The following is a 27,887-nucleotide window of genomic DNA, read 5'->3' as shown; positions in this document are numbered from 1 at the left end:
GCTCTTGTGATAGAGCTCATGGAATTGTCGTCTACACTCTTGTTTCAACAAGGATGCAGGCTGACGCATAAATCTGAGGACAGACACCACTTCTGCATTGAAAGGCTCCAGAAGTAGGCCTGCTGTATAACACGTTATCAGACCGGATCGCCTATCTTTTCTCACTGGTGAAAACCAAGATTGGATGTTCACACACAGGTGAGCTTTGAGGATGTCTTTCTGTACTACATAGAATACTACTTAATGATTCAGACAGTGGAGTTAAACATTTAATAATGTTTTGTACTTTTTATTCATGCAAAGGTTCTGTCCTTGCATCAGTGGTAGTTTGATTGCAGTAGTAGTTTCATTTTCTTTACATTCTACTTAAGGTCCTAATTATCCGCTAATGATTTTTCTCTAGCAGTGATATGGATAGGAATTTTACTCTCAAACTTATCAAGTTAAATAATTACCATGTTGTGGCCTACAGCACTTGGGCCAACAATGAGTTTTAAAGGGCTATTTGAAGAGATTTGCCAAATGCTTCTTAAACCTCAGTTGAGCTGATTTGTTTGTCTTAGTTTGAAAGTCTGAGATTCAGTAACAGGCGAACGCTATAGTGATTCTAGAGGTTTCTTCTGATTTCTGGAATTCTATTAAGATTTATTCCAGCACAGTGACCCCAAGAGGGATGGTTGGTTACCTGAGAGTGGCAGTATCTAAAGTTATCTGAAGACACAGCATCACAGCATCCAAGCCAGGCAGCTGTCCATGCACAGCATGTGGCCTTCTGCTGTCTGTAGGGGGCCAGACGATTTGACACAGAGATAAGCAGGATAGATGTGCAATATGATCAGATCATGCAGTGTTTGGTTCCATTTATTTCCATGGCTATGAGGATTAAGGGCAGAAAATCAGGCAGAAGTAAGATCTTTGCATTAAATCTTTTTTTTACATAATATAACATCTTGTTTATCAAGACATCAAACTCTGTATACATAAATGCCTAAGGAGGGGATATTAAACATGAAAACAGGATACATGTTGTGTGTATACAGTGTAGCATGCCCACATAGCCTATGGCCAAATCACAGTGGGGATACACATGGCTCTATTATCTAACTTAAAAGCAAAATATTATTAGCCCCATGTACCTTGACTACATGCTCATATATTTAATCAAAATAAAGATGTTTTCATTCAGTTGAAAATGATATGCTCTTTAAAACCCTGTAATTACTTTATGTGATCATGAAACACTTAAGAGTTGATTGACTTGGCCCTAGAATGTTGTTTCTCTTCCAGAATGTGGGTTGGAATTCAATGCATTCCCACCAGTTAACCACAGATGTTTGAGAAGGATTGCAGTTGTTATTGCAGTCTTCCTAAATTAAAGATTTAAGTTAATTTGATTAAATATTTAAGCACAATTTCACAAATATACCCAGAACTTTTGACCTATGGACATTCTCAATATGGCTATAGCTTTAGTGGCTACACTAATTAGAGCCTAACGTGAGAGGAACCAATATTAATCCCTTTTATGAGTGTTTTTGGCTTTTATATGGTTGTTATGTAAACAGTCTTTCAGTATTCAGAGAGATTTCTGTATTTTGGGGGGATTGTGACTGACCAGGGTTTGAGATTATCCATAAAGTCTGTGTGACTCTGCACTTATCCACTTTCACACACAGTATCAGAGGACTTACTGTAAACTCCACTACAACTACCAGGAAACCAGCCTTCACTGTTGTTGTAAATGTTTTCAGAAAATTAGAGTTGTCTTGCAGAAGTAGACCATCACATACAGTACAGACCCACTAACTCTAAAAAGGTTGTGTGAGCTTGACCATATCCACAATTACATGGAATAACAATGTATAGGCCAAATTCCCATGAAATAAAAAGAGATATAAATATAACGTAAGATCTTTGTTAATCATATATTAGGGAACACTGCATACAACCAGTCTCTCAAAGTCTCTGTGGACCGGGTTAGTTGAGCATGTGGAATAAAGTTGAAAAAACAGTGTTTGACAAGGTTGTGCTGACTGTATATCTGCCATGGTTCCTCAACAGATCCTTTGCTGTAATTCTGGGCACTGCCGGGGCACTTGAATGATCTTTGTTGAGTTGAGACAGTTTACATGGTTCAACACTCACATGTCACAGGGCTTTAAATCTTTCGTTATTTATCCATTATTTGTTTACTTGCTTCTTGTTTAAAATATGTTTCTATATTTATCATGTGAGCCAAAGATTGATGACTTTCTGGGGCAGGCAGGAACATTTTCCACTTCACTTCTCCTTTTGCTTCCAGGCAGTCGGAGCAGTACAGCACAGCACATGCGTTCTCCTGAATTCTATTCCATCTTTCAGTGATTTTTGATTTTGTCTACTATTCAAGTGGGCTCACTGTTGCCGGACTGGTTTTGTGATGCAGCTTTCTGTGACTGGCTTTGTGCACCGTGGGGGTGTCATTGGGGACATTTAAGTGTGTGACTGTGGCTATGTGAGTCCTGTGTCTGAGTTCTCTCTCAGTCAAGTGTTGGGGCTGTACTGTCGAGTCATGTCCTAATGGTCACATGTTTGTCAGAGGGCTAGAGGACACCTATTGGAAGGGGGTGGGGAGTTATCATTGGGCTTTCTATTAAGGCTGTGAGTGTAGAGAAAGTGTGTCTGTCTGTGTGTGTGTGTGTGTGTGTGTGTGTGTTGGGGTGAGGTGGGGGTAGGTGGAGACAGAAAGAGGGTGTGCTTGTGACAGAGAGAAAAGTAGAGTCTTTCAGCAGAGCTCAGTGAGATACAGCCTCTAACAGCAGTCTCTTGCTCCCTCTCTCCCTCTCTCTCCCTCTCTCTCTGTTCTCTCCCCTCCTCTTGCTGCTCTTTCACATCTTCCCGGCTTCACAGGAAGGTATTGCTGTTGTCTTACGATGACTGCTGTGGCTGTAGACTCCTTGCAGTAAGCACTCAAAGGTAAGTGACATATCTCTCTCTCTCTCTCTCTCTCTCTCCCTCGCTCTCTCTCCCTGTCCCCCCCCTCTCCTGCCTGTGGTGGCTGGAGGGTAGTCTGCAGCTGTCGCTCTTGTCGAGTAGCAACCGTTGTCGTCCTGCCGTCAATGCTGGCTGCTCTGCAGGCACGACTCGTCCTCCTCCTGGTGTTCTCATTGACCTGCGCGTCTCTGGGTTTTCCGTGGCGTCCTCTTATTTCCTTGTCCCTGCGTGTCCTGCACAGCGGCTGTGCTCTCGGTCAAACAGAATCTCATTCCTGAGAGGAAGACTGAATATTAAGTGTGTCTGACTCACCAGATTCTTCTAAGAGAACTTTGTTTAAGGGGTGATTTCACTGAGGGGAAAGGCTGCAGTGTTTTCCAGTGTTTTCACTGAATCTCTCTGCTCTCTCCCTTCATCTTTATTGGATTAAAGTGATAAGGATTATGTGAGATGTCCAACAGGAATTTGATTAAAGGCGCCGTGTGCCTGTGTGCCATTTGTGGATATGGAGCTCGAAGAATGTTTTCTCTCTCTCTCCTTTCTCTCTCTCCCTCTCTCTTTCTATCTCCCTCTCCCTCTCTCTATCCCTCTCTCCCTCCCTCTTTCTCCCCATCCATGTTTGTGTGCGTTTGAGCTGGGAAGTGCTGACATGGTTTAGAGTTACAGATGGCATCCACGTGACAGTAACGATGACTTTTGTTTGGACTGGTGCGTAACTCAGTTATGATCCAGTAACTTGTTTCTGCATTCTGAATGTGGCGAGCGAGAGGGAGAAATGAAAGTTCTTCTTCTGATCTTTGCCCTCCCGTCATCGGTCATGGAGTCAGGACTTTGATGAAGCGTCTCTGTCCTATGAGGAATCACTGTGCACAGACATGTCAGTTATGCATTGGGAGAGATCACCATGTGCACGATAAACCTCAGAGCTTTATTTAGCTACAGGGCGCTTTTTAAAGTGGTGTGCCCACAAAGTAGTCCACACAGCCTCTATGGCATTCTTACCATCGCCATGGGCAGTGTGTGTGTGTGTGTGTGTGTGTGTGGGGTGTGGGGGGTATGGGGGTAGAGAGATAAGAGGTCCTGTACTATCTGTACGTATACTGAATGTCAAGACTGTATTGTTTATTGTGATGGCTTGATTTATTAATACTTATAGTGCATTGTCTGGCAAACTAAAAAAGACTTTGCGGTTAGCTTCTGGGACCCATTTAAATGTTTGTGAGTGAGTCTCACTGTGATTGAAAACTGTGCTGAATCACTGTCCTTCTCATGACCTTGAGTTGCAATACCACAACATGATGCACAAACAACCACAAGTCGTTTATCCATGGTGGAGATTTGTATTCAAACAGCAATGGAAAAAGAGACTTCTAGTTGATAGTGACAACCTGTTTATGTCAGTGGCCTCCCCTGCAATACATAAATGTCCCTTAACTAGCCATGTCTCTAAAAGATGGAGGCCAGACTGATGGCTGGGCTGTGATGGTGACCTGTGTTGATATGTGAGCATCACACAGGGCTTCTCTGTGTGGGCCGGTGCTGATACGCACGCCAGGCAGGAGTGTTTGGGAAACACAGGGCCAGTCGGGCTGGCTGACTGGTCAGATAACGGTGCTGTACCACCTGAGAGGGGAAAACATATGCCTCCCATGCCTGAGTTCAGAATTCAGTGATACCAATGAGTGGCTTTCATACATGTACACACACGTGTGTGTGTGTGTGTATGTGTGTGTGTGTGTGTGTGTGTGTGTGTGTGTGTGTGTGTGTGTGTGTGAGAGAGAGAGAGACACTGTAATTTCTTATAAACTGGGGCCTTCCTTTAATCCATGATTTAGATGTTTCTGATATGACTAAGCGTCCTCATTTCCTTGTCTGGTTAGTGCTTTCCAATATTTTGAACAATATATATATTTACACATTCTGCCCTTGTCGGACATCACCATGGTTACAAAGAAATGTATGGCTACATCTAATGATATCAGGTTTTTTCAGGTTGGAATGTAATGCCAGCATGAGTAGCTTATATGTTTGAATGTTTCACCTTTCTTGTTTGATGAAAGAGAGAGAGAGAGGGAGAGAGAGAGAAAGAGAGAGAGATAGAGAGAGAGAGAGAGTGAGTGAGAGAGAGGAAAAACAATATCCTCTTTGACTTTCCCTGGTGGATAGCTCAGAAATACATAGCGTTGTTGGTGTTGTCAGTAAGAAATATGATGAGCTCGTCCCACCCAGCTTTTCTGCCGAGTCACGCCTCAGTTCACCTGAGTCACCCTCCCTAATGCGCTGCTGTCCACGTTTGTCACCCAGCGCCACGCTTGACATTATCAGGTGGAACACGCCGGGCCACAGAGTATCATTATGCATGGTTTCCTCCGCTCCTTGGAGACAGTGAGGCTGTGACATTGGAGTTGCAGTAGTGACCTTGATGATGGAAATTCTACTCATGCATCCCTGCACAGGAGCATGGTGGGAGAACGAGCCCCTTTTAGCCTCAGTGAACCAGAGATGCCCAGAATAAGACATGCCCACACTGCAGAAAATAGGACTCTTTCACCTCTGCTGTGTCTCCCTCAAACCCATTCCAATGTGATGACCAGGAAAGAATGTGTCTATTAGAGGGAACAAGTAGTACTAATACTAAAATGACTGAAACAGGTGCGGGAGTCTCTTAGCAAGAGTATGTGTGCACTGTGCTTCCGATTCCGGGACTTTTGCTCCTTTTTTCACAGTAATCTCCTATGAGCCATGTTAGTCATCTCTGCTGATGCCTTGAGATGGTGTGCATCAAGGTCTTTCAGGCTCCAGGCTCCCATATCTGAGTCCTCCAGGAAAAAAGATGTCTTGGGTGATGATACTTTTCTGACATGTGTGATAAGTGCGAGTGAGGCACAGTTCTTTGCTCAGTGTGCTGTGTGCTTGATATCCCTCTGTCAGGTTATGGTGCCCAGACGCTCCGCGCTGAGTCCCAGAGAAAAAGAGAAGGGCTAAAGTCTGCTCTCCACTCCACACAAACCCCGCATCTGCACGCAGAGAGCATTGCCCAGGATGACTGACCCGCAAGATGGCAACGATACCAAGGCAGCCATGGGCTCCGCCGGACACCTGGTAAGTGTTTGTGCTGTCATCTGGCACAACCAGAGCAGGAAGAGATGGCATTTTGGTTTAATCATTTAGCTGAAGCTGTTATCCAAACATTTCATCCAGTATGTGTGCTCTTTCTGAATACTGAACTCTTCACCGTGGTGATGTCAGAGCCTTGCTCTTCCTGTTAAGCTACTAGAACATGGAACCATAAACTTTGTTGGCAACCGTTTGGTAGAGGATAAACTAAAACGTGCTTGTTTAAGATTAGTTGGTAGAAAGCTCAACCACGTTTGTGTGTGTGTGTGTGTGTGTGACCTAGTGAACTTAGCCGAACTGTGCTGCCCTTTGCGTGACACACTTCAACAAAATGACTGATGTTTGTTCAGGTCACTCCCTTATCTCCTCACCACAGGTAGTCGTCCTCAACAGGTGCATGGGCTGGCCTTAGAGGAAGCCACCGCGCAATTCATCTGTGACTCCTGAGGTGTCTGACACATTAAGCTGTCTCATCACAGGATCTGGACAAAAGGGACCCTGCCAGGGCAATGAGTGGAGCTTTGAAATAATAATAATAAAAAAACATGGGGCAGCACAGGCTCCTATTGTTCCATATTCCTATGAGGCCATCGCAGTGCTCTGTCGGCTGTCCCTCTCAATATTGACTTGTGACTTTTCCATGCCTTTGAGCCCAGCTTGCTGCTGTGCCGCTGTGCCTTTCACTCTCACTCCTGGCAGGCAGCTCTCTGTGGCTGCAGCTGCAGCTCTGCCCTGCTCCTCTGAGTCTGTGGCTCAAGGGTGCTGAGGTCCTGGGCAGGCAGACAGACCGCTGTGTACTCTATGTTGATTTGTAGCTTTTCCATGGTAGCTTGGCTATGTGTGTGTGTGTGTGTGTGTGTGTGTGCAGTATGTGTGTGTGTGTGTATTTCTACATGTTTGTGTGATTTGTGGTGGTTAGATGTGTGATTTGTGTTGGTGAGTTGTGTGTGTGCATGTGTGTGTGCGTGTGTGTGATTTGTTTTGGTGTGCTGTGGCAGTGATGGTGATGGGCTTCAGTTTTGACTGCGAGAGGCTTTTGTAGTTGGGTCCGGTGGAGGGGCCAAGTTACTGCTCCACTGTGGGTTACATGTGGTGGTACGACGCCGACACAATAGCATTCCTCTCCAGATTTATGTTATTAAACCCAGCTTTGACTTATCCTAATGCTCACAGGGTGTTTGCGGAGAGGCACAGTCCTGTGGATGGTGGAGACACTGTGTATTTGCAAGTCAAGGTCTATACTGTATACACACAAGTGTGTGTATGGGTGTAGATACCCTGGAAAGTTCAGCTGAGGTGTGAGTGAATATGTGTGCATGTAGATCTGTGCCTGTGAATGAGTGCCTTGTTGTGTGTGACGTGACCTTATGGGTCCATGTGTGTCCCTATATGTCTGGGTCAAGTCTGTGTGAGCCGTCGCATGTGTCCAAGTGCGTGGGAGTGGAGCAGCAAGTCCAGCTCCTTATCCCCTGTATTGCTGTTTTGATCTCTGGGATTACGAGAAGCTCTAATCACTCGCTGTGAAACAATGGCCATTGATCGGCCACGGGCCCACTCCGCATGCTCGATGGTCCTGCCTGAAAGTGTTCCTTTCCAGTCACCATGGAGACCGAGCAGCAATGAGTTTGGGAGTTCTGAGGAAGCTGTTATTATGCAAGTGCACCTATCCAGACCTGACAGATGTTGTCATGGCTATTCTATTGTTACCTGACAAAGATTTGCTCTTTGTTGGACCCCGCGTGGTCAAGTCCAATTATTTGTCCATCTGAAAAACTTGCTGAGAGTCACCATGGCAGGCAGTACTAGAACATCACCAGTGTCCATGTCACCATGGCAGCCACTACTAGAACATACCAGTGTCCCTGTCACCATGGCAGCCACTACTAGAACATCACCAGTGTCCATGTCACCATGGCAGCCACTACTAGAACATACCAGTGTCCATGATGTTAGAGTCACTCCAAAACCCCTGTCACTGATCCTGTGATTTTTTGTAAAAGGTAGGTCCAAAACCAGGGCGGACTGTCATTGTTGCTGTTGCTAATTGTCTGTGTGTGTGTGTGTGTGTGTGTGTGCGTGCATGCGTGCGTGTGTTCGGGTAGGGGTTAGCTGACCTTGTGCTTAGTGGAGAGATTTGAAGACTTATTTTAGGTCTTTTTTCATTGAGCCACTGGACCTGTCTACTTCCTGTCTGGCTCCAACTGATTCAGTCATGTGAAAAGAGATCCAGAGAAACCAACTCCCTCCAGATTTTATTCCGTCATTTCCCACAGGAGTCCAATATATTCTAAATCACATCATAGTATTATTCTGAGGCTAATGCGTTTTGTAGTTCTATCCATATCTCTGCTTTTGGATTTGATGCTGGAAAAAACACTATGGATTTCTTGTTCAAAATCAAGGTGAGTTCATTAACAGATTGCAGACTGTGGTTTACTTACTGATCAAATCAAATCTTCATGGATTTATCGGAGTTCCTGATGACTTTTATTTTAATTTTTTGACAGTTACATTTTTGCTGATATGATAAAACAGGGTTCACTGTATGAAGAACTCAATAACTCACAACATTAGAGGAAGAATACTAGGTGATGAAGCATTTTAGCCATTATTTGGAGGGAAGTTGCACATGGATTCAGAAAAAATAAGTGACTTAAAAGTCTGTGTGCTCTGAATCAGAGGGAAAATGAAATATCCTGGCTGTATAGTACCCACGAGAGCTCAGAAAACAGCAGTATAGTGTGTCAGTATGGCGCAGTAGCACTGTATGAACTAGCAGGAGTCCGTTGTGACTAATGCTGAGGGAAACTACAGTCACAACGCCAACCTCCCACTAGAGATTTCTGTGGGAAAGTCGAACTCAAGACTTCTCTCTCGGCAGGAAGTCACGGGCACACGTAGAGGTAGACAGAGCATTATATTTCACCCTTTGAGGAACAGTGAATTGGATTCCCTGTCTTTGAATCCCACCCAGACTGTGTTTGTTGTTTCGGGGTGTATAAGTTACACTGGGCTCAGTTATCCATGATGTGACAGAGTCAGGCAGGGGTGTCAATGGTTGGTTGATCTGTGCGTTTATGTTTGTGTACATGCTCATTTACTACTGTAGGGAGAACACTGTGTTTTCACAGTAGCCCTTGAAATGTATATACAATGTGTGGGGAGTATCTAAGAGCACTAACACACACACAGACACACCCTTTTTTCTGCATTGTAAACCTTTCAGAGAATGTAATATTGTCCAACAAAATGTTATAACAGACCACTCAAGAATACACACAATGGGTTTTGTTTTTCTGTTAATCAACTCATAGGTTTATCCTAAAATGTAGTTTGTTTCAAGCTTAAGTCCTATCTACTATTTACTGTTTAGTTTAATCATTTTTATCAGGCACATTGTGCTCGGCAACTTATCTGGCATCTAACAGTGATGTCGCCATAGACAGTGGGAGTGAGAGAGGCCCCTGATGAGAGAGCTGCGTCCTCCCCTGTGTTTGGCCCATCACGTGTTCTGCCTCCCACGACTCTTGTGTGTGCTTTCCATGGCTATGCCCTCATCAGATGGGAGCCCTGCTCTGTGGTCGCCTGGCTGTGGGGCTCCTGGGCCAGTGGAAGGGTTAGAACATCAGATAACACTGAGAATTATCACACTTCCTATCAGAGGGAGAGGACCGGTAGTTATCATTGAATTGTACTAGATAGTATAACTACGTTTAGTTTAAAGCAACACCAAAGAGTTTTTTGTACCTTAAAATAATGTTTCCAAAATCGTTTCAGTGGTTCATCAACTCGTAACAGGGTGAAGGGCACTTTCTGCATTCGCTTCGCGTGTAAGTTTGCCGGATCGGGTAGCGGTTCTGTAGTTCGATGGAATGAGACATGAGAAACTACAAATTTGACTTGCATCCGATGTCGCAATACATCGTACTTTCATAAAATCATGCAACACATTATACCTTGTCTGTGGACATTGTTATTGGCAAAGCTGGTGCTGGATAAACAAATAGTGCATGCGACAGAGGAAAAGTTCTTTGGTGTTGCTTTAAAAACCCTATCTCACTCTGTTGGAGTACACTTACTGAACAGTCTTGTCTCTAAAGTGAATGAAGGGGTTCTTATGGTGTAAGTAAAGATACCTGGATCTCAGTGACCTTGGTAACAACGTTGCCCTCAAGGCTGTGTTCCATGAGTTCCATCGATCAACTCTGATGAAGACAGCAGATAAGACATCCACTCAAATCAGTGCCTGTTCACCTCTATATGGCAGTGTCCCAGTGGACATGCTTGCACACATAGCAGCGATGCTCGAGTGCACAGGAGGCCGTGGCTGTGGGTGTGGTAGAGACTGACCATCTCATTGGTCAGGGCAAGTTCCCTTTTTCAAATTAGCTCCAGGACCAGCTGACCATCTCTGGGCTTGTGTGCTCTGTGAGGGGCCCCTTACCAAAACATATTGGTATTAGGATGGACAGGATCTCACCAGCCTGAGGGAATCCCTTATGATAACATACCAGAATTAGCAGGAGTGGGGAGGTCTACGCCCCTTTCCAGAGCCGCAGCATCAGGCATGGCGTGTGTTTACGATTTAGATTTCATCATCAGGACTGTGGAACAGATTGACCTGTATAGTGTGAAAAGGTTCTTAATCGCTCTTCAGATCCATATGAGAGTAAAAACTGTCATAACTGTTATGTCTTCTGAGCCATATTGTTCAGAACTTTTAATGTGTTCCACTGTTGCCTGTATTTTGCAGTAAGAGGCTTACCTTGAGTCCCCAAATGCCCTGAATATCAGTACAGTAAATTCTAGTTGCCTGAGTCATTTAAATGTCAATACAGCTCATGTTTTGTTATAGGGAAGATCAGATGCAGAAATTCGATAGGGAGAGATACAATATACATAGCAGACAAGAATCATACTATTTATAGCTGATGCTAATTTGTGAAACCCATCTTTAGTTAGCATCTGCACATCTTTGATTCATAGACTAAAAGGTCCTCCTACTACCCACTAATTCTGTGCCATTTACATTCTGTATCTCCACTAGTGGCAATGTATTCTGGTGGTGTGCTGCTGGGCTTTTTTTTATCTCTAAAATGACTCCTCATTTTATGCAACTTGAACTGAAACAGTATGAACGTTCCATTGTTTGAAAGTGCACCTCTTCACAGTTCGTCTGTACATGGTGCACAGTCAGATATGGGGTTCAAAATGATCAAGTGATCGTGACCCGGGCACACTTAGCAGGGGGCTTCTGTGATATGCCTCAACGCCATGCCACCTTTTTTCGGACATGTCTCCCTCTAGTGTTGATTCATACCACTGCATTCTCTTCCACAATTAGCACAGCTGGGAAACTTGAGTTGTTTTTTTTGTTTTGTTTTTTTTAAATGGGATGGTGTTACTGAGGATGCTACTGAGGATGCCAATGTATTGTATATCTCACTAGAAAAACATTTAGAATCCATGAGACCATGCTCCTATCACATAGCACTCAGTCTCAGACTATGACTCCACCTGTCTCCTCTGTGCTCCTGTGTCTCTGCTGGACCCCAGCCGGCTCCAGTTCCCCCTCCCTCACGGCGCAGGGATGATGAGGACGAACGGGACCTGAATAAGACGCTGGGGGTCGAGCGCTTCCAGCAAATTCTCAAGCCCCCGCCACGACTCCCATCGGAGCAGCACCGCAACTTCAACGAGGAGGACTTTGAATGTGAGTACTGGCCAACCTACAGTACACGCCTGCTGTTTGACTAATGTCCCACTGGGTCTTCCTCATCAAGAGCATGACACAACTCCTTCTCTCCTCACTGTACTTGAATTAAGCTTACTGGGTAGAGTGAAATTTGTATTGATTACCATTCCTGGTTGAATTATCAGTATCTATTACAAGTATTTACAAACACAAAAATGGACATTCTTTGGTCATGATTACTACTTTTCCAGGGATGAGTGGATAGAGGCAATACTGCTCTGAATCCTCTAAATGAAATTGTGGAGATATTGAAGATAAGTGTGCAGATATTAAACTATGACAGAGACTGCATGAGCTAGTGGCCTTGGGAGTACAAGTGGGAATGTGGCTGCTGTACTGCTGTTCTGCTGTTTGCAGATCACCGGCACTCGTCCATGCACACCCACCACCCGCTGTCCAAGCACCTGCCCTCCGAGGGCCGCAGGAAGAAAGGCAACAAGAGGAGGAAGGGCCGACGCAGTGGCTCAACTGGCAGTGCCAGCACTGGCACGGCCGGCGCGCCCACCATAGAGGAGGACGACGAGGACGACGAGGGCGTAGAGGATGGCTTCAGCGGGCTGGACAACGAGGCCAACACCAACACCGCCACCTCACCTACCACAGAGACGGACACAGACACACGCACAGAGGAGGTGCAGGTAGGATATTTGTGTGTGTGTGTGTGTGTGTGTGGGTGGGTGGGTAATCAAATATATTATATCACACTGACACAACACACATAGAGGAAGGGCGGCAATTTAAAGATTGTTTGAATGCAGATACAATCATTACCACAGTATAATAATTAATATACTATTGCATATATGTATGCTGCATACTCACACACTGCACACACACATTATTCACAAATAGATGTAAATGCCTTCTTTAACGCATTGTGTTTTTGACTGTTATACCAACAGTTCTTTGTGTCTGATGAGGACCCAACTAGCACTTCCACCCAAAGCAAGTCAGAGGGCAGTGCCTCCCCACGTCAGCTCACCATTGTACCAGAGTCGGCTCTGGGCTCCAGGACCAGCGATGTGCCAGAGGATGCCACCACTACTGAGTCAGTGCTCACCCTGTCCTCAACCACATGCACGCATGACTCATCTTAGTGTATCCCATCCCACGACACACACACACACACATGTAAACAAATGCAAATAGCAATATACACAAGAACAACACAACACACATACAAGATACAAGTAAGCAGAACAGACGAAAACTACACAAATATTTGTATAGTTAATGTTGCATTGCTGTTTCCCATTTTGTATTAGACAATAATTCTATTGTTGCACTGCTTATAGCTTTGCACTGTTCACCTTTTCCACTACTTTTTTGCACTTGTCAATACTGCATCAGTGTGTTCTGTATGTGCTACAGGATGCCGACATTTCCCTCGGAATAAATAAATGAATAGAAATATCCGATCACTGACCCGCTGCCTCCTCTCCCCTACTCTCTACAGTGTTGGGGCGCCCACCTCAGGCAAACCCAAGGGCCAGAACGGGGGGCCTCACCCCTGCGTGTTCCCCCTGAGCTCCCCGGAGTCCCCGGACAGCCCCCCGGCCCTGGCACCCCCTCCCCAGCAGCAGCGGCGCGGGTCCAGGCAGGGCTCTCTGGCCGGTCAGGGAACCAGCGGCGGCCGCAGCTACGACCTGCAGGAGCGACGCCGCACCGGGAGCCAGACGGCCCAGGAAAGCACCCTGTACCAGCGCATGCCCACGGACGAGAGCGAGGCCCAGATGCTGGCCACCGTCGACCTGGACGGCATCAAGAGTGAGTGGGATGGATGGGATGGGATGTCAGAGGGAGAGTGTGTGTCTGAGTGGGATAGAGCTGGTGGGTGTGTGTGCGCGAGAGAGAAAAAGAGGGAGACAGAGATGGGACGTCCGGCTTCAGAAAGTAGTAGAAGTCCTACCACTTATTCTTCCAACCTTTCAGTAAAAAACATGCTGATTCTTACTAGCTCAACTGAGATAATTAGTGAAATCACCTGTTTTAGGTGCACAGGTAGAACCAATACATGGTAGGACTTTTACTTTCTGAGTTTTCCCATCTCTAGAGACAGTGTGTGTGTGTGTGTGTGTGTCTGAGAGAGAGAGGTTGGGGTATATTTTTGGGGTGTTTGAGTGCATGTATGTGTGTGTATGTTTGACAGAAGCTTAGGGCTACTGGTTTAATCGGAGTGAGCACAGTGCAGTGGAGCACAGTAGTCACTGACAGACACAGCATGTGTCTATTTGTTGTTGTATGGTCAAACTTCCGTTCTTCAAATTCCCTGTTGTTCATCTGACAGGCACTGCCAGTGTGAATAAAGGATTTGTTGACATTGGCACTGAGTGATATTGAATGAACGCTACAGGGTTTACATGTTTGCTGTGTGTTGTGGGTGATTGTTAAATAATGGCTTTGGTGCTGAGGGGCCTCCCATAAGTGGGATACCTGCTGCTAAACCTGTTGCTTGGAAGCAGGTAAAAAAAACAAAGGGGGCATGTCCACCATGATGGTGTTGCTGGGTTACGTTGTACATGCATGAAGAATGATATTTACTTAGGAGGTTAAGAACAAATACAGGGGACCCTAAGGCAGAACCCATTACTTAATTTGGGCGTTGTAATTTAATATAAACTAATCATTGCAAATGAACTATTCAGGGATATCATCCTAAAAATCTGCAAAAAGGATATATATGACATTGTTTGTAACACCACAATTGGCATATAACTAATCTGTTTGTTTCTGTTCTCTTTCCCCTGAAAATGAATCAAGTGATATCATTCCCTCAGATCAAACTCCAGCTGGAATTCAGCTCATTTTGTCCAAAGACGCCCACGACTGTAGTGCTTTTCCATATCTCTATTGTTTGTGTCTGAATGTGTGTTTGTGAATGCGTGTGCTGCGTGACGCTAATTTGAACCCCATTGAACAATTGGTCACTTTGATGCAGGCAGATTTACATTTCTGTGAGGAACCTTAAAGCCCACAGGAATTTAACCACACAATCACAAACACATTTTGGAAGTAAGAGTTTTGGTGAGAGCCACAGAATGCTGACATATGTTTCAATTAGTTTTCCTCATCTTGGGACAGGATCCTTTTTCTGATGTTTATGGCTACAAAGTAGAATGTCTCAGTTTCATTTCTTAAACATCTCTTGTGTAAAGTCTCTGTTTTTCTCTTCCTGTCAGGCCATCGTTTTGAGGATGTGCCCGGTGTGCGGCGTCATCTGGTCAGGAAGAGCACCAAAGGTCAGGTCTTTCACATCAGCAAAGACCACAAGGAGCCTAGTGGCCGCAGCCGTAAACTGGACCGCACCCCACACGAGGTGAGAGACCAACGGACACCTGCTCAGGTGTGGTACAGGTCAGGGTTCAGGACTCAACTGTCAGTAATGATTAGATTACAAGCACTTGGATGCACAGGAGTGTAGGCGTGCAAAGGTGTATCTACAAAGGTGTCACTTATTGCACTTACAAATCTGATACAACAGAAGAACAGTTCATACAACAGTTCATACAACAATAAGGTTGATACCTTACAAAGGAAAATCTGTAGAGTAACTGTGATCGTGAAGTCTCTTAAAAGATTATTTTGTGGATCGCTTTGGTTGCAGAACTGATGAATGATATTTGTTTGAACCATTGAAGAAACATTGTGCACCACACTGCAGCTGGTCATCTTGTGACTGTTGTCAGGGCATTATTGCCAATTCATGTGACTTAAATCAGGGTTTAGTAGATGTTACATGTGCACACCTCTGCCTTGACCTAATCCAGTATGTCATGGTCCTTTACCAGTGGAGAGGTCGATTTAGCAGAAGAAGCCTATTGGATTCAAAAGTTCTCTGGGTCAGTAAGCAGAAGGTACCATAGGGCTGAGTTGATACTCAATGCATGGATTTGGGTGGTTTGGTGTGTCATTGTGATCTTTTTTGCTATGCGTGTTTTTAATATTATTTCTTCACTATGATATGGCACTGGCTTTACACATCATGTAATGTACTGTGCAGGGAAGAAAGTGAGTTGAGATGCACTGTAGTGCAGCTAAAAAGTTAAACTAACATGATTATGCTTTTATGATGCAGGCTACACTAACATACCTCTCAGTGACTTGAATTTTCTCCAACACAGCATGTGTAATAACCAGTATGTTTTCACATGATATCACTGGAGATTATATTGTAACCCTGGGTCATATTATTCATTTACATTGAAGGAGATTTTGCATGTAGAATAACTCTAGTGAAATAAAATATAAATGTCAAAGGAATACTAAAAAGAGACCAGTATAAGAGTAAAAGAGAGTTTGATGCGGTTTAGGCTTTTGTGAAGCAGGAAATACAGAGCCTACGCTGCTTGCAGCAGGGGAACCTGAGCAATAACAGCATCAGAGGTTCCATTCAAAGCATCACAGACTCTTGTCTCTGCTCTATGGGGTTCACATGAGTTCAAGTTGATTGAAGTTTAAACATCCTGACTGCATCAATATTTTGTCAAATAGCAACATCAACACGGAAAATGTCACAATGCAATAAACATTTAATCCAACAAAGTGAATTTGCTTAAAAAAAAACAATTATGGGGGCAGATCTTTTTAAAATCTTACAAACATTCTCCACCATTTTGGCCACAGACATCTATTTGTGTTTGTGTGCATGTGAGTGTTTATGTGTGAGTGTATATTTGTGTTTGGGTGTGAGTGGACATAACTGGGTATCTGCGTGTGCGTAGGTGTTTGTGGAGCTGAATGAACTGGTAATGGACAAGAACCAGGAGCTACAGTGGAGAGAGACGGCTCGCTGGATCAAGTTTGAGGAGGATGTGGAGGAAGAGACTGACCGCTGGGGCAAACCACACGTGGCCTCCCTCTCCTTCCGCAGTTTACTGGAACTACGCAAGACCATCTCACACGGTCAGCCCCACAAGAAGGGCAACCGTATAGAATATATATACCATAGAATAGAATATATAAAGTAGATTTATGTACACACACACACACACAGTACCCCAATAGCTCAACTCAATCAAGAAAATGGGGACATGAAAGAAACAATGACTGAATGGATGAGTAAGAGATGAAGAGAGAAGGGTGTGCCAGTGATAATGATATGATGCAGAGAAAGGTTGACACTGGAGTGTCAATCTTAATTGATCATTTTGGTGCTGCTGTTTGTGTGTGTGTGTTTATGTGTGTGTGTGTGACTTGCTGGTGTGTATTGCCCTAGGTGCTGTGCTGCTTGACCTGGACCAGAAAACACTGCCAGGCATCGCTCACCAGGTGGTGGAGCAGATGATCATCTCTGACCAGATCAGGGTCGAGGACCGCTCCAACGTCCTTCGCGCGCTTCTGCTCAAACACAGGTCAGCGCACACATACAGTACACACACTACGAGAGGACACCACCTAAACTAACTCGGAGAGCTTTTTCCCGTGGCTATACAATAATTATAACCGTCCGCACCGGTACTGGAAAACCAGTAGAGTTTCATGACTGTATTACAAACAAAAGCAAGGACAATACAGATGAAAAACTGATCTTATCTTTCCTTTCCTCTTGCTCCTCCCATTCTCCTGCTTCCCTCTCGTGGCCCAGTCACCCGAGTGATGAGAAGGAGCACAGCTCCTTCACCAGAAACTTCTCAACAGCCTCTCTTGGCTCCCTCATGGTCCACCACCACAGCAATAACCACATCGCCCCTCCCGAGCCCAGCGCCACTGACCCACTCATGGGCGGGGGCATGACCACCTTTGACATCGACACCCGCATCGACATGGAGAAGAATGAGGTACGAGCAGCTGAGAGGAGAAGGGACGATGAGATTGAGAGTTAATGCAGTCAGGAAATAGACAATATCTGACCTGAATGGTGCAAATGCAATAGCGTTGGTGAGTGTGTGTGATGTAGAGGGTGTTACATTCATGATGTGTGTACATCTTCAGCTTCAAGTCTGAACATTCTCTGGGTGTTACGTTCATGATGTGTGTACATCTTCAGCTTCAAGTCTGAACATTCTCTGGGAGTTTCTGTGTGATAGAGGTTGCACAAGTGTATGTCCTCGTATGTTTATTTCAGGCGGTTTACCTCATGTTGTTGTGCTTTTGTGCAGAAAGAAAACCCTCCATTGCTGGGGATGCACAGGTCAAAGTCCAAACACGAACTCAAACTCCTGGAGAAGATTCCAGAAAATGCGGAGGCCACTGTTGTCCTTGTGGGTCAGTTGGAAATGTTTTTGCCATAACAGTATTTGGAGATTTGAAAAGCCCATAGAGAGAAGAGGGCAAACATCAGAGCCAAAGTCACATCATGAAAGATCCATTAACTTGCTGACCGTATAGTAGTTAATTGAGTGATGGTGGTAATCTTGACAATAGCAATGACAGTGATGATTATAGCGAGGCTGATGCTCCTGCTGACCAATGGGGCCAATCCCACCACAGGCAGCGTGGATTTCCTGGGCCAGCCCTCCATGGCCTTTGTGAGGCTGCAGGAGGCCGTGCTGCTGGAGTCTGTGCTGGAGGTCCCCATACCCGTCCGCTTCCTGTTTGTGCTGCTGGGGCCACCCAGTGACAACATGGACTACCACCAGATTGGACGCTCCATCTCCACGCTCATGTCAGACAAGGTGCGTGCACATTACAGTTCAACTGTCTGACAGTGTCATCAACTGTTCACCGCAGTGAGATGCTGGATTATCATCCATGTCTGACAAAATGGGCATTCAACAAAACCTTCTAAGATCTAAAAGAAAGTCCCACTACCATTTTGCAATAGTTCTTACAATCATCCGATCACTGCTTGTGTTACCTAGAGTCCTAGACAATTAGATGTACATGTATCATAAATATACTGGTAGAGGAGTCACTTCAGAAAGAAGCAGTGGCAGTTCTGCGCTGAGGTTAGTGAGGCTATTCTCACAACCAAGAGTGAGATGAGTGCGGTCTCCTCACAACTGCACACTCTGTTTTGGTCCGTAATTCTTCTCTGTAGCACTTCCATGAGGCGGCCTACTTGGCAGACGAGCGACAGGACCTGCTGACGGCCATCAACAGCTTCCTGGACTGCAGCATTGTGCTGCCGCCCTCAGAGGTGGGCGGCGAGGAGCTGCTGCGATCGGTGGCGCGCTTCCAGAGGGAGATGCTCCGCAAGCGGCAGGAACAGGAGGGCAAACTGCTTGCCAAAGAACTCAAGAGTCCAATTGATAAGGGTAACACACACACACACACAACAGATGCTGAAGTTAATACTCATGCATATGCTGTTGCACTCAGATTATCATGCAAACTCAGGCCACAGGATAAGGATATTACTGCATACTGCATACCAACCAAACAACTACAAAAAATCTACTCTACAAGAGTTCATGTCTTTTTTTTTTTTTTTTACTTTATGTTTATTGGGTAAAATTACACATTCATATACATCAATATGACATTTTCGTTTTCAAATCCAAAGTTGTTTACCACATCTGGTAACCCAATATTAAACAAAAAGGAAAGAAAAAAACAAAAAGAGGAAAAAAAAACAAAGAAAAGAATATCTCACACACCAAAGACAAATAAGTAAATAAATAACTAAAAATGCACACACCACAAATAATGTACAAGGTTAGTCCAGAAACATTGAGTCCAGTTGCTACATTTACCATTATATACCATCTTTGCACAGCATGACATCTGACAATATTCCTGACAATTAAAAGTTTCCCAAATAAGTCCCATCCTCCTTCATCAGTTCCAACCATGGTGTCCATCGTTCCAGAAACTGTGCTTCTTGTAATCTCAATTTATAAATTATATTTTCCATTGTGTAAACTACTGACTTCCATGTCTCACATTTTGGGGGGTCTGTTTTAAGCCAACTAAGTGTTATTGTTTTCCTGCTACAAGAACGATATGTAATAATTATTTTGTCTTGCCATTCATCCCTGCATCTGGAACATCCCCAAGAATGGCCAACACTGGTTTCCTAGGCAGCTGAAGGCCAAATATATTATCAAGGAAATCAAATATCTCCCTCCAAAAGTTATTTAAGACAGGGCATTTCCAAAATATATGGGAGTGATCTGCTGACTCTTCCCCACAGTTCCTCCAACATGCACCTGTTCGGCTGGGATCCATTTTAGACAGTATATGGGGGGTTCTAAAACATCTGTTGACTACTTTCCATTGGAACTCTCGCCATGTGCCAGCATTGGTAACTCTATGTATTTGCAAGGAAATATTGCCCCAACTCTCCTCACTAATTTCTATTTCTAGCTCCCTTTCCCATTTGTGTTTAACATGTAGAGTGTTTGTTTGCTACATGCTAGATAGCACATTATATAGGTTAGAAATGGGTTTCCGTTCATGTCTTTTTTTAAATCCACCATATTCCTTTGTATCCTCTCCCAGCTCTGCTTCCACCTTTTAAACCGGGGGATGACCCTTTGCAGCGGACAGGCCTTCTGTTTGGGGGAGTGGTCCGTGATGTGCAACGCCGCTACCCGAAGTACATCAGCGACTTCAAAGACGCCCTCAATCCCCAGTGTATGGCTGCGGTCATCTTCATCTACTTTGCTGCGCTGTCTCCCGCCATTACTTTTGGAGGCCTTCTAGGTGAGGCTCAGAGGACGCTGAGAGGCACTGTAGAAGAGTGTAGAGATCGGATGAGTCCTCTCTGGCACTTTGCACTGTCACTTCTTCTTGTGTTGTTCAAATGAGTTTCCTCCTGCACTCCCGTCTCCTCCTGCTGAGATGCTCCATGACAAAAGCATTTCCCCAACAACTGTGACTTACCTCTGGACAGTGGCCCGTAGTGGCTTAATACCAAATGGTGCAGATAAAAAAGCAAAGGGCAAGGTCAAGGAATTTAACTAAGGTTTTATTCCACACGGTATAACCAATCAAGGCACACATGAAACCTCTGTAAATACTGCAAAGTTTTTTTCTGTGCTTTAATTAAGATTATGCATCTTATTCATATGGTTATGATTTGACTTTCAAACAGGAGCTAATTAGGACTGTGGGACACATCAACAGAGCAGGGTGTCAAAGAGCAGGAAATATGGATTCCCACACTGTCTTGATCTCATCTCAAGGCTCATTTACTTACTAACCCTAGGTGAGAAGACAGAAGGTCTGATCGGTGTTTCCGAGCTCATTATTGCCACAGCAGTGCATGGGGTGCTCTTCTCTCTGCTGGGTGCCCAGCCCCTCCTGGTGGTCGGGTTCTCTGGCCCTTTGCTGGTCTTTGAGGAGGCCTTCTGCTCTGTGAGTCATGCTGCCACAGACGTGGCTCTGTCGATTTGTTTTTGTTTTTGTTTAAGACTTAGAAACATGCCTACCATTATAACTGATATATACAATTTCACCCGGCAGCTTTGTTAGAACGATTGGCTATTTTATTTCATCATCGTTCTGGCAAAGGTTGAATTTGTTTTCCAAATATGCTGTTTAGTATCTGCCAAATACCATCGCTGTAACAATTTTGTCTCATCTACTCTACTGATAAACAAAATCCCTGTTTGGCCGGCATCTTCACTGCAAATCTCTCCCTCTTGACATTACCCTCTAGTTCTGTAAGGCAAATGACATGGAGTACCTCACAGGGAGAGTTTGGATTGGGTTCTGGCTCATAATCATCGTGGTTCTAATGGTGGCCTTCGAGGGCAGTTTCCTGGTGCGCTTTGTGTCCCGCTTCACCCAGGAGATATTCGCCTTCCTCATCTCCCTCATCTTCATCTACGAGACCTTCTCAAAGCTAATCAAGGCAAGAAATCCCAACCCTAACTGAGAGCTCATCCTCATAAAACTTTCTTTTATCAGTGAGAGATCTTATGTTTTATTCACTTCACAGATTTTCCAAGATCACCCCCTAAAACGCTGTTACACTGACAACAGCACAGTGGAGAATACAAATGCAACATCCCTCAACAGTAGCATCAGCAGCCTTATATCCAGCCCTGGGAAGACACCGGGGGAGCCGAACACAGCACTTCTGTCTCTGGTCCTTATGTCAGGCACTTTCTTCATCGCCTTCTACTTGCGCAAGTTTAAGAACAGTGCCTTCTTTCCTGGGAGCGTAAGTATAGCCCTTATAATTCTTCTGGTAACACTGTAGATGTTCTGTGCTAGCTCTTTCTGACCAGAACTATGGTTCAGCTCCGCAGAATCATCGGAGATTTTGGAGTTCCCATATCCATCCTCATCATGGTCCTTGTAGACAACAGCATAGATGATGCCCACACACAGGTGAGTGATTCAGGCCACAAGTGCATGGCACACAGTTCAGTTCAAACATCTAAACACATGCATAGCTCAAGATGGATGACCGCTGGCCTGTTTGATGGTTTTGCAGAAGCTGAGCGTGCCCAGTGGGTTCTCTGTGACGAGCCCAGAGAAGCGTGGCTGGGTGATCCACCCCCTTGGTTCCGATGGCCAGTTCCCCATCTGGATGATGGCAGCCAGCCTTCTACCTGCTGTGCTCGTCTTCATCCTCATCTTCATGGAGACGCAAATTACCACGTGAGTTCCCACCAACCAAACCCTCTCAGAGTCTTACCTTGCAGATTAAATGTACAGAATACATACGATCTCATGAGAAATACATTTCCTGAGGCCGACAGTATCATCGACTTTGTCCCTCTCATCTTCCCATTGCTTCATCTGCTAATATTACTCCTCTGAAATAATTTACCCTCTGTTCTCATCTGTGTTGGCCATCTTTTTCTCATCCAGTTTGATAGTCTGTAAAAAGGAGCGGATGTTGGTAAAGGGCTCTGGATTTCACCTGGATCTGCTGATCATCGTGGCTCTGGGTGGAGTGCTGTCGCTGTTTGGGCTGCCGTGGTTGGCTGCAGCCACTGTGCGCTCTGTCACCCATGCCAGCGCTCTCACAGTCATGAGCAAGGCCGTTGCCCCCGGCGACAAGCCACGCATACAGGAAGTGAAGGAACAGCGAGTGACAGGATTCCTGGTGGCTGTTTTTGTAGGTAAGACCGTTTGTTCCATGTGGTCAAAGAACACCAGTTGAGATGCCTGTAATGGCCGGTCCTGGTTAGTTTGACCCAGATAACCACCTGTCACCTTAGATTTTCTAATTCTGGAACAGCAGCAAAACTTAAGTCACTAGACAGCTGCTTTATATTTGCTTAAAGATCTAGGGTCCGAATTCAGCCTATAGGTAGCGTGAAGCTACGTCACTATTCCAATACGGTAGTGCTACTGTAACACCATTACCTTTTCCCCAAAGCATCATTGATGTTTGTCTTTGTCTGTAATTAACTTTTTATTGATTGTCAAAACCATGGTCGAAAACCATGACTTTAAATGTTTGTGATATATTTTTGGTCAAGTGATTAAGAAAATCTCTCCCCTGGTATTTCACTCACCTCCACGTCCTATTTCTAGGTCTTTCCATCGTCATTGGAGAAGTCTTGCGCCAGATCCCCATAGCTGTGCTGTTTGGGATCTTCCTGTACATGGGTGTGATGTCACTCAATGGCATCCAGCTGACAGAACGGATGCTTCTGCTGTTGATGCCCCCAAAGTACCACCCCGACCACACATACGTACGCAAGGTCAGCAACCCTCAGCTGAACTTATGAGAGCAGACCAATTACTCAAACAACTTCCATGTTGGGTTATTAGTGTGTTAAATTAGATTACTGAAATTACTGATTTATGAAAGAGACTACATTACCAAAATGCCATATTTTTCTGTACCTCAGGTGAGAACCCTGCGCATGCATCTGTTCACTGGGATCCAGATAGTGTGTCTAGCCTCGCTGTGGGCGGTCATGTCGACTTCCGCCTCCCTCGCCTTCCCCTTTGTCCTGATCCTCACTGTGCCAGTGAAGATGTTCCTCTTACCATGGATCTTTACCTCGCGGGAGATGCAGTGTGTGAGTCACTCCGGGGACTATTTCTGTGTTAGTCAGAACAAGAGGAATGGAGTTTAGTCAACTTTAGTGTGCTTTGACAGAACAGTACATTAGATAATGTACAATTCATTTATACTTTTGTAACTTTGTAAAATGTACTGCTATTGTCATTCTAATGTTTTAAGTTACTTTAGATAAAAGCATCTCAATACCAAAACCATATAACAATGTGGAGACTCCTATTTGAGCAGCACATAGAAAGTAGGAGTGAAAAGATAAAAGCAAGTTTAGCTGGGCTCAATGTACACCCTTGTAAACATACACACATTCAAACACTTTAATGAGACCATGTTAGTCTCTAACAAAGCCTTTGTGAGCCCCATGTAGGCTAACCACTTGTCTTGTTTTGGTTGCAGCTGGATGCAGAGGAGGCTGAGCCCACATTTGATGAGAAGGAGGGGCAGGACGAGTATACGGAGATGCACATGCCTGTGTGATGGATCTCACACTCCTCTGGTCTCACAAAGCTACCACACACCAATTCACTGATGCCAAACCCACTGGAAGGGTCCATCATTACAATGGAGCAAGTAAACCCACTTCACATGCAGACATTTTCACTGTGTTATTGGAACACTTGAAGTCTTTTGATTTGCTTTAGAGAAATCAGTCAAAAGCCTAGATGGATATTTCTAACATTGTGACTGGTGTACGTTGGTTGATGTTCTTCTTTTCTTATGGAGGGTTTATGTGGAATTGTTCAAGTCTGAATTTATAGGTATTAAGACAATGTACACTTTTTAGTGTTTAACACTGTATGTCAGGACTGGAGTGATAAGTACAAACAAAATCACAAAGGGTCTGACCACATTTCAAGGTCATGACTTAAAAGGACGCACTTTAAACATAGGGGTCAGTCACGCTTTACACTTTATTCAATAATATAAATACCATTGGAGATATGCATCTCAACATTTTGTATAGTAGAGGAAGTTAACCATATCATGGGAAAAGCTTATAACATAACTTCCTTAAACAGTTATTACACTATATTCTTGGAGTGATTTTATGTTCTTGTGTACATTTAGATGAACAAGTACCAAAGCATCGTTCTGTGATCCCAAGTTAACCTTCACAGTGCTTTCTATCAAACAAGTTAAACACTGTGCAGACATTTTGCTTTAAATCGCCAGTCTACTAAGCCACTGACCTTTCATAGAAACAACACATCACACTGTTATCACACATCACACACTACAAATGAACATGTGGTGTTTTATCCCTATAGTAATTCTGTAAACTTGGATACCAAAGACACCTTTTCACCTTGCCAAGTGCAAAAATAATCCCTTGTTCACACACACACACCACACAATTATTGCTTACAGCACAGCTCTCTGTGCTTATTTCATACATATGAAATGAATAAATATGTAGCAATGTATATTTTTATCATACAATAGAATGTAGAGACACTGCCTTTAGATATCATAAGTCGGTTACAAGTCAGGCCAAGTCTCCTACAGCTTACGCTCCAATGATGGAGGCAGTGCCACTGCAACATGGGTCTGAATGAGTGTTAACTTTACAAATGAATGAGAGGTGAGGGTGGGTATGACTGGATGACGACTAGAAAGTGTCTCAATGGTTAAGTGCAAAGTGCTTGTTTGTAATTCACTAAAACAATGATGCATTATTCCCTGGTGTTTAGAACATAGATTTTATTTTTTGTTGAAATACAAAGTACAGTCAGTGATGCAATGGGCTACAGAGGAAATAAAATTATTTTCAAGAGACGTGGGAACAGTGGGGAAAACAAGAAATCATGACCTAAAAAATGTGTTGAACTTCAGAATGTTGCCTAGTTCATTATTCACATTCATCAGTGACCAGCTGTCACACAGTTATCAAGTAGTAACAGGATTGTTTGTGTGTATGTGTGTGTGCTACAGACCTTTTCCTTAACCTGTTTTTGACTGGCATTCCAGATGCCCAGTCCTTGAAATTGAGATGGTCTTCCCATTGGATTTGTTTATTTGTCGTAGCTTGATGAGAATCTTCAGAAGGGAATATCTCTATAAAGCTGCAAAGGCTGTCAAATGGGCCGAGACTACAGCCTTTGGCGGTATGTCTCTACATCAAGATAATGTAGTTTAGCACATTCCAGACAAACAAACAAAACATTTATTGTAGCTTTGACTAGTATAGCATATGCTATAATGTTAAGCATTGGTAAAACATTTTTACACACATAATAAAATGTTGAGTAGCCATTACAGGTGGATAGCTGCTAATCACCCTGTCCTATGCAACAAGGACTGTGCACATTTCTTGCTCTGTATATGACAAAACATAGAAATGACAACTAGTGCTCCAGGTAAGCCAGACCTGGTGTGCTGAAACTGTCAGTCAGGCAAGGCTAAATTATACTCAACCTCTTATTGTAACAGCCTATGGGCACAAGTCAGAACACACTCCTTATCAATGGAAACCTTGTTAGAAGGAAGGACAGCTCTACTTTGTCACTTACAGCAACCATAAGAAATTGCACTGTAAAAACTGACTTGCCTTATTCATTATTCTGATGAAATTAGCTAGACACATCACCTTTTAGTGTTGCTGAAACTTCAGGTTTCAGTTCAGAGATGCAGGCACCCTGAATTTGTCAAAATATAATGTAATAAAGCTGAAATTTTACAATGTACAATGTGAGCTACACATGTTTTTATTCATGCTATGCATTAAGTAATGGTAAGAACTAATGCAGGGATGCGAATGTGAGAGAGAACTATTTTAGGATGTCCAAATGAGAACATTTCTTTTATTAGGTGTCAGTTTTGAAGTAATGTTGAGTCAAAAACTAGACCTACATTCCAGCTCTTTTAACAAGACAATCATTTACAATTTCATTATGAGTTGTTCAATGATATAATTTTCTTTATATCAAGGCCTTAAGCTGAAATATTTTTGTATGCATCAATACATGTATGAAACAATAAAAAAATCTGTCTCTTTTTCTGCTGCAATGTGGGCTGAAACATTTATTATGTGGATTTATTGTGATGTAACTAGTGGTGTCATGACACCGTAGTCTGCTTATTTGTATATCAGTGCAGCACATAGGTGACTAACACATCTGAGCATTGAACTGTCATTGGTATTAAATATGGGTACTAATGAATGTCTATCATGACCTTTTCATTTATATTAAAATGAAATACATACCACATGGCACAACTGCTTGGTCTTTTGTTCTTGCACTGTCTGGCTGGATTCATATCGATATCTGGCAATGATGATGATATGACTGGATCTTGACTTGCGCCAACGTAAACTGCAGACGAACAAAGTGTCCACTAGAGGGAAGTACTTGTAAGATGGCCTAAGTTGGAAAACATTTGAACCGTTGTGCAGTCTAGTCAATCAGATTTTAGGTATGATGCATGCAATTCACATGACATCTAGTTGTTAGGCTACAGGCAAAATGTGTCATAACCATAAAGCCTCTTTGTCGAGTTAACCTGTGACACATCCTTTGTATGTTTATGGACAAGGGGAATTTTTGCTTAACCTATGCTGCCTTCATGCCACATTGGATATTCGGAAATTCGGACCTCCGGTAGAGGAAAAATGACACATATCACATAGGCCTACATAAAAATCACTCACAGAAATGTAAAAAATTAAAGAGCATGTGAAGTAATTACAAAGGTCTGGTATGGACTGACCATGTGATGCATTGACCATGATAAGGTGCTATGGTAGAGTGTGTGCAATGCTGGTAATGCAAAAGTGAACAGTGTAGGGACTGAACAGTGCAATAACGTTGCTTGTTATTAAATATTAACTATGAAAAGACAAGAATGTAAACATAATAGAGTTGCTTAACAAACAAGAAAAAATATATACTTTAAGAACAATATCACAGGGAATAACTTATACGGTGTAGATGTGACCACATGAATTGAATTTCCCCTTGGGGATCAATAAAGTATCTATCTATCTATCTACAGTCCAGATTGTGTAGAAGGGCTAAGCCTGTAAAACAGTCAGGTGGACAGCAGACAAAGTGATATGATGGTAGGGCTGAGAGAGACAGGCTCATGCTGAAAAGTCCAATTCTCTCCTCCCCTTGTAGCATTGAAAAGATGGACAGCCCTGGGGACAAAGGACTTCATCAACCTGTCTGT

The 27,887-nt window shown here is 43.8% G+C and overlaps 1 protein-coding gene across 3 annotated transcripts; it reads left to right on the top strand.

The window, feature by feature from the left end:
* Nucleotides 1–136: 136 nt before the first annotated feature.
* On the top strand, nucleotides 137–26,929 carry slc4a2a (solute carrier family 4 member 2a). Of its 3 annotated transcripts, XM_048261611.1 has the most exons (25): nucleotides 137–198; nucleotides 2,890–2,955; nucleotides 5,905–6,075; nucleotides 11,647–11,803; nucleotides 12,203–12,483; nucleotides 12,748–12,893; nucleotides 13,302–13,612; nucleotides 15,025–15,161; nucleotides 15,634–15,699; nucleotides 16,567–16,747; nucleotides 17,061–17,196; nucleotides 17,430–17,622; nucleotides 17,944–18,049; nucleotides 18,275–18,459; nucleotides 18,825–19,041; nucleotides 20,228–20,431; nucleotides 20,937–21,085; nucleotides 21,390–21,584; nucleotides 21,672–21,896; nucleotides 21,977–22,066; nucleotides 22,173–22,339; nucleotides 22,553–22,806; nucleotides 23,225–23,394; nucleotides 23,545–23,718; nucleotides 24,114–26,929. In XM_048261611.1, exons 3-25 carry the CDS (start codon nucleotides 6,016–6,018, stop codon nucleotides 24,192–24,194), a joined length of 3,885 nt encoding a protein of 1,294 aa, XP_048117568.1. In that variant the 5' UTR covers nucleotides 137–198; nucleotides 2,890–2,955; nucleotides 5,905–6,015; the 3' UTR covers nucleotides 24,195–26,929. The 3 variants fall into 3 exon arrangements, with proteins under 3 accessions (XP_048117568.1, XP_048117574.1, XP_048117583.1); XM_048261617.1 differs by lacking the exon at nucleotides 137–198 and having other exon boundaries at nucleotides 2,763–2,955; nucleotides 15,634–15,684; XM_048261626.1 differs by lacking the exons at nucleotides 137–198; nucleotides 15,634–15,699 and having other exon boundaries at nucleotides 2,763–2,955.
* The last annotated feature ends 958 nt before the right edge of the window (nucleotides 26,930–27,887 follow it).

This window comes from Alosa alosa, chromosome 1 (assembly GCF_017589495.1).
Source record: "Alosa alosa isolate M-15738 ecotype Scorff River chromosome 1, AALO_Geno_1.1, whole genome shotgun sequence".
Lineage (NCBI taxonomy): Eukaryota > Metazoa > Chordata > Actinopteri > Clupeiformes > Clupeidae > Alosa > Alosa alosa.
This window is presented reverse-complemented; position numbering and strand designations above follow the sequence as displayed.